Below are 7,208 nucleotides of genomic sequence, written 5' to 3' on the forward strand. Positions count from 1 at the left end.
GCCGTCCTTCTCTCGTGCTCCGGCCCCACCCCTCCAGCAGAGCCTGGTGGAGTTCTGCCCACTCCCCGGGCTCCCACACCACACGTGTCTGGGCTCCCTGGGGCCGCCTGACCCCAGGAGGGCTGCATCTGAGTCAGGGGTTGGGTCTCAAGCACGTGTCCAGGAGCGGGCGGGGGCCTCACGCTCACACTTGCTGAGCCCGAGACTTTCCCTGTGGTCCAGATCCTGATCCGGAACCGAGCCACCGACCTGGACGCCCGCATGCACGACGGCACGACCCCGCTGATCCTGGCCGCGCGCCTGGCCGTGGAGGGCATGCTGGAGGACCTCATCAACTCCCACGCCGACGTCAACGCCGTGGACGACCTGGGTGAGCCTGGATGGGCCGGAGAGGGGGCACGCCATGGCCGCCTGCCCACCCCTGACCCGCCTGCCCACCCCTGACCCGCCTGCCAACCCCTGACCTGCCTGCCGACTTCTGACCTGCTTGCTGACCCCTGTCCCGCCCTCTGCTCCCCTCGCAGGCAAGTCCGCCCTGCACTGGGCAGCCGCGGTGAACAATGTGGAGGCTGCTGTCGTGCTGCTGAAGAACGGGGCCAACAAGGACATGCAGAACAACAAGGTGGGCTGGCTGGCGAGACACTTCCCCTCAGCCACTCCTTCCCGACCGGGGGACCCCCGAGCCATGACTTGAGCTTCTGGGCCTCGGCTCCCTAACCCGTTAAGTCCCAGGAGAAGCTGCGGGAAAACAGAGACGTGGGTGCTGGTGTGGTTGGCGCTCCCTGCCTCCCTCTGGCCACATTACCAGTCCCCTCCCGGGTCCAGGGCACGGGCAGCTGCAGCTGTCCACCCCCCCCCATGTCACTGTGACCTGCGACCTCACCTCTATCCTTGGCTGTCACTGGCCGGGACGGGTTGACCCAGATGGTGCACGCTGAGCCAAGAGGCTGGTGGGCAGGGTGGGGGGTTCTGCGTTGCCAGGCCCCCAGATGGAACGGTGAGTGTCCACCTTCTACACGTGGACCGCCTCTGGTCTCTCTCAGCCTCGCCGCAATCTGTCCCCAGAGTCTGAGTATGCTCTTTCTTTCCTGCCCAGCCCCAGCCTGGCCCTGAGTCTCCTGCGCTTGCCTTTGGGCTCCTGTGTCCCCGGACCCACCCCTTCCTTCACTGACCCCTGAAGGGATCTCCTATTCTGGGGGAGGGGCGCAGGGGATGCTGTTGGGCCCGGTCACTTCTGTCTGCCATGGGGCAGAGGCATCATCCCGCCTCCTTCTGGGGAGACAGGGTGACTGGCGGCAGGGACCGCCGTGGCGGGGTGGTAGCTGCAGCCAAGGCCACGTGTGTGCCAGGCAGACACCATCCAGCCTCACCCCACACAGCAGCCTCGGGGGGGCATACGTGGCATGTCCACTGTACAGATGAGAAAACCACGCCCTGGGGACAGAGCTAAGATGTCAGGGTTCCTCAGAGACCAACGGATGCCCACAGACACACTTTAGTGACCCCACAGCCCCTGAAATTGTGGCAGGGTCTCCATCTGTGTGGTTTTGGAGGAGGGGAAGGGGGGACACATTCTGTTAGATTTCCCAAAGGGCTTCCCTGGTGGCTCTGGGGTTAATGCGTCTGTCTGCCTGCAATGCGGGAGACCTGGGTTCGATCCCCTGGAGAAGGAAATGGCAACCCACTCCAGTATTCTTGCCTGGAGAATCCCATGGATGGAGGAGCCTGGAGGGCTATACAGTCCACGGGGTCGCAAAGAGTTGGACACGACTGAGCGACTTCACTTTCTGACCCCGTGAAGGTAGAGCCCCACTGGTTTAGAATATAGGATCCCACAGGTCCTCTGGGTGGGTCTTAGAAGATGCATTTAAGATGTTTTTGTTTGTAAGACGTAATAGTGATGGTAGGACCCTAGGGGGAGAGTTGAGATGAGGTGCCTCCCCTCCGCAGCAGGGTGGAGGCGGGGCTGACCGCTGGTCCATCCGGTGACTGGTGACCCCTGCACCTGCCCCCATCTGCTCCCCACAGGAGGAGACGCCCTTGTTCCTGGCCGCCCGGGAGGGCAGCTACGAGACTGCCAAGGTGCTGCTGGACCATTTCGCCAACCGGGACATCACAGACCACATGGACCGCCTGCCTCGCGACATCGCGCAGGAGCGCATGCACCACGACATCGTGCGGCTGCTGGACGAGTACAGCCTGGTGCGCAGCCCCCCGCTGCATGGCGCCACGCTGGGTGGCGCGCCCACCCTGTCGCCCCCGCTCTGCTCGCCCAACGGCTACCTGGGCAACCTCAAGCCCCCCATGCAGGGCAAGAAGGCCCGCAAGCCCAGCACCAAGGGCCTGGCCTGCGGCGGCAAGGAGCCCAAGGACCTCAAGGCTCGGAGGAAGAAGTCCCAAGATGGCAAGGGCTGCCTGCTGGACAGCGGGAGTGTGCTGTCGCCCGTGGACTCCCTCGAGTCCCCCCACGGCTACCTGTCAGACGTGGCCTCCCCGCCCCTCCTGCCCTCCCCTTTCCAGCCGTCTCCCTCCGTGCCCCTCAACCACCTGCCTGGGATGCCCGAGGCCCACCTGGGTGTCAGCCACCTGAGCGTGGCAGCCAAGCCCGAGATGGCGGCGCTGAGCGGGGGCAGCCGGCTGGCCTTCGAGGCAGGGCCACCACGCCTCTCCCACTTGCCCGTGGCCTCCAGCACCAGCACGATCCTGGGCGCGGGCGGCAGTGGGGGTGGTGGGGCTGTGAATTTCACCGTGGGTGGAGCCGCGGGCTTGAATGGCCAATGTGAGTGGCTGTCCCGGCTGCAGAATGGCCTGGTGCCCAACCAGTACAACCCGCTGCGAGGGGGCGTGACGCCAGGCACCCTGAGCACACAGGCTGCCGGCCTCCAGCATGGCACGGTGGGCCCGCTGCACGCCCCCGCCCTGTCCCAGGTGATGAGCTACCAGGCCCTGCCCAACACGCGGCTGGCCTCCCAGCCTCACCTGGTGCAGACGCAGCAGCTGCAGCCACAGCAGAACTTACAGATGCAGCCGCCGAGCATGCCGCCGCAGCCAAACCTGCAGCCGCCGCAGCCGCACCTCGGCGTGAGCTCGGCCGCCAGCGGCCACCTGGGCCGGAGCTTCTTGGGAGGGGAGCTGAGCCAGGCGGACATGCAGCCGCTGGGGCCCGGCAACCTGGCGGCGCACACCGTCCTGCCGCAGGACGGCCAGGTCCTGCCCACGTCGCTGCCGTCCACGCTGGCCCCGCCCACGCTGGCCCCGCCCATGACCACCGCCCAGTTCCTGACGCCCCCCTCCCAGCACAGCTACTCGTCCTCCCCGGTGGACAACACCCCCAGCCACCAGCTACAGGTGCCCGAGCACCCCTTCCTCACCCCGTCCCCCGAGTCCCCCGACCAGTGGTCCAGCTCCTCGCCACATTCCAACATCTCCGATTGGTCTGAGGGCATCTCCAGCCCGCCCACCAGCGTGCCGTCCCAGATCGCCCACGTCCCGGAGGCATTCAAGTAAACAGCCGGCTGCCCCCAGGACCCTGTGCTTCCTTTCCCAAGCCCTGCTGGGGCGTGTGCGTGCGCTCCATGAATGCCGGGGCCGACCAAAGGAGCTTTTTTTCAACAAATGTGTTTTTATACAAAATAAGAGGACAAGGATTTTTAATTTTTTTTTTTAGTATTTATTTATGTACTTTTATTTTACATGGAAACACTGCCTTTTTATTTATATGTACTGTTTTGTATGGCATCAGGTAGAAACTTTTATCTGCTCCGAGAAAATAAACTAGTTCTCAGTCATGATTTTCCTACTTAGGATAAAGACTCCTAGGTATTTGTAAAATATAAACAAAGATTCATGATGTGCAAATGCCATTTATTTATTGATTTCCTCTTTTTTGAATCCCAAAAGAAATGATGTCAGACAAGGGTGGTTTGAGCCAGCATTGTTTAGAAAGCTCCAGGGGTGCCCGGGGCCTGCTTTGATTTCCCCAGACATCCCCTCACCCCCACCTCCAAACCTGGACCACCCTCCTTCCAGGACCGCCTGCATCTTATGAAAAGATGCGTCTAGAGAAAGAAAAGCAAGCCCTTTACTCTCTTGGCACGTGGGCTACTTTGTACCTGAAGTAGGAAAGTAAAATGTAAAATGATGTGGTTCGTGCATTTCGGTTGTACTTCTAAGCTTTTTAAAGATAGGTCTCTCAAAACGTGTTCTTGGGGTATGCCCAGGGTACATTTCATGGTACCAGTCATGAATCTTTGTTTCAGGTTCAGTATTACGTAGCTGTTCTTTGGTATTGTGAGTTCTTGTTCTTTCTGGAGGCTCCCCTGCCCCTCGCCCCCGCTGATGATTAAGCATCATGTGAGAAGTCGGAGGCGTGGCCATGTGGTACCCACCCTGGACCCCACGATGGGGAGGCCTCCCCCTTCCTGGGGAAAGACTGCCGGGCCGCCTTGTTGGAGGCACCTCAACTTGAACTGCATCTCCCAGGTTCAGTGGAAGATAAACTGGCGCCCCTGCGGCCCAGTGCTGACGGGCCTGGTTTTTATAGGAGACTTGGAAAAATGTGGGCGTGTCCAGCCTCAGTGCTCAGAGACCCTGGTGCCAGGGCCTGGCGCGCCCTGCGGTGCTCGGGTCACCAGGAGCCTGCTCGCGGGCCACCAGTCCCAGCACCCAGGGTAGAGCAGATTTTTACATTATCAAGTATAAGCCTGTGGCAGATACATATCTGTAAATACATTTTTAAAGGGTGATTTTGTTTAAGAAATCTGATTGGACAACTCTGTCAGGGTCGTGCTGATAAGGGATGCCAGAACCCAGGCCCCACGACCTGCAGCTGCCGAACCGTAGCTCCTGAGAGCAAAGCCGGGGGGTCCCGACGCCCACCGCACTGAGTCTGCTGCCCCGGCCTCGCCGGGCGTGCTGTGGGGCCACCCCTAGTGGGCACGATCAGACTCTTCCTAAGATGTGGTTTCTTTTTGTGTTTTATAAGATAGAGTGTAGTTTACATAAAAAGAAAACTTTTTAAAAAAGTTATCTACCTACAAAACTGTAGGTGATTAAAATGATGTATTTTTTTTCATCTTTTTTGTTAACAGATTTGCAATAAAAATGATTCCGATGGTCGTCCAGATTTTGCTAAACTTGACTGTGGTCCTGGCTTGCTTTCTGAGAGGGAGGGAGAGCAATCGAGAAGGAATGCCAGCCCTGGCTCCTGGGTGCCAGGGTCACTTTGTCGGGTCAGGTATCCAGTGTCCATCTACCCTGGCAGGCCCTGTGCAGCGAGGCAGAGACTCCATAGGGAGCAGGGCACACGCAATCCCAAAACCAGGCTCTCGGCTGTCTCTCAAGTGTCTGGGTCACGGAGGGTGAGGCACCACTTACTAGCCTGGGGACCACCGCTGCTGGCAGGAGGGGCACAAGGAAGGGTCCAGACCCTGGCCTGGGGCAGAGAGAGCCCAGGGACATCTGAGCAGGGGAACCCTGGGGGGCGGGGGTGGTGACATAGTCAGTGGGGTGAGTCCTGTGACCCCCAAGGAGTGCAGGCTGGGCAGAACCACTGTCTCAGGCATCCCCAACTGGGCCATGAGGCACACGGCTCTGATCTTCCTCCCTCCTCCCTATGCCTTCCTCCCTATGCCAGCTCTACCTGCCCCCGCCCCTTCTCATGACCCCACCCCTTCTCCACCTGGCCCCACCTCTTCTCTGCCTGGCCCCGCTCTTTGCCCCTTCTCTATCTGACTCTGCCCCTTCTCCACTGTACCTCACCCCTTCTCTACTCGGTTTCACTTCTCCTCTACCTGGCTCCTCCTTTTCTCTACCTGGCCCTGCCCCCACACCGGTGGCTTCAAAACAGATTAACAGTCCGCTGACCTTTTGAACTGTGGTGTTGGGGAAGACTCTTGAGTGTCCCTTGGACAGCAAGGAGAGCCAACAAGTCCATCCTAAAGGAAATCATTCCTGAATATTCATTGGAAGGACTGATGCTGAAGCTGAAACTCCAATACTTTGGCCACCTGATGCAAAGAGCTGACTCAATGGAAAAAGACCCTGATGCTGGGAAAGATTGAAGGCGGGAGGAGAAGGGGACGACAGAGGATGAGATGGTTGGATGGCATCACCGACTCAATGGACATGAGTTTGAGTAAACTCCAGGAGTTGGTGATGGACAGGGAGGCCTGGTGTGCTGCAGTCCATGGGGTCGCAAAGAGTCGGACAGGACTGAGTGGCTTAAATGAACTGAACTGAACTGACCACCTTGAGGGACACTCAAGAGTCTTCTCCAACACCACAGTTCAGAAGGTCAGCGGACTGTTAAGCTGTTTTGAAGCTACTGGCGTTGCAAAGTGCCACCTGTCCCTGGCGTGGCCCATCTGGGCACAAGGGTGAACCCAAGATTTTCTCACCGAGTGCAGAAGCTTCATTTCTGGGACAAGAGATACTGGGAAATGGAATATGGCAAATGGTGAACTTCCATCTTGGAAGGGGCACTCAGCCTAAATTCTGCCCAAAGAACTCCCAGCACCCTTAAGCCACACTCCTAGGTGGGCACCCAAGAGAAGTGCAAACGGGCTTTATAACTGGTCCTTCTGTACATGTGCCCACAGCAGCCAAGAGGTGGGGCAACCCGAATGCCCATCAGCTGCCGCCTGGTGAGCCAAGTTGGGTAGGACCACACTGTGACGGCTGATTTTATGTGTCAGCATGGCTGGCGGTGGGGGTGGGGGGGGCTCAGATTTGGCCACATGTGAGGGATGAGCTTAGCATTGCAATCTGGGCTGAGTAAAGCAGATGCCCCCTCCCCTGCCCCCATGCGGGTGGGTCTCACCCAATCAGGTGAAGAGTGTATGACTAGAACAGAAAGGCTGAGGAGGAGGGACATCCTGCCGCCTGACTACTGGAGCTGGAGCATCTGTTTCTTCCCGCCTTCAGAGTCTCCATAATCATATGTGTCAGTTCCTTGTTATAAATTTCTTTATGTATTGATACACCCTGTTGAGAGTTGGACCATAAACAAGGCTGAGCACCGAAGAATTGATGGTTTCAAATTGTGGTGCTGGAGAAGATTTTGCAGAGTCCCTTGGACAGCAAGGAGATCAAACCAGTCCATCCTAAAAGAAATCAACCCTGAATACTGATTGGAAGGACTGATGCTGAAGCTGAAGCTCCAAGCCATCTGATGCGAATAGTTGACTCACTGGGAGAAGACACCAATG

At 58.5% G+C, this 7,208-nt stretch overlaps 1 protein-coding gene across 1 annotated transcript in view; it reads left to right on the top strand.

The window, feature by feature from the left end:
- NOTCH1 (notch receptor 1) overlaps nucleotides 1-5,135 on the top strand; it is a 45,929-nt gene extending 40,794 nt beyond the window's left edge. Inside the window, exons 32-34 of the mRNA XM_027966164.2 lie at nucleotides 223-370; nucleotides 525-622; nucleotides 2,029-5,135. Coding sequence (XP_027821965.1) covers nucleotides 223-370; nucleotides 525-622; nucleotides 2,029-3,507 — 1,725 coding nt within the window. The 3' untranslated portion in view covers nucleotides 3,508-5,135. The remainder of the gene's footprint in view (nucleotides 1-222; nucleotides 371-524; nucleotides 623-2,028) is intronic.
- The last annotated feature ends 2,073 nt before the right edge of the window (nucleotides 5,136-7,208 follow it).

This window comes from Ovis aries, chromosome 3 (genome assembly GCF_016772045.2).
Source record: "Ovis aries strain OAR_USU_Benz2616 breed Rambouillet chromosome 3, ARS-UI_Ramb_v3.0, whole genome shotgun sequence".
Classification (NCBI taxonomy): Eukaryota; Metazoa; Chordata; class Mammalia; order Artiodactyla; family Bovidae; genus Ovis; species Ovis aries.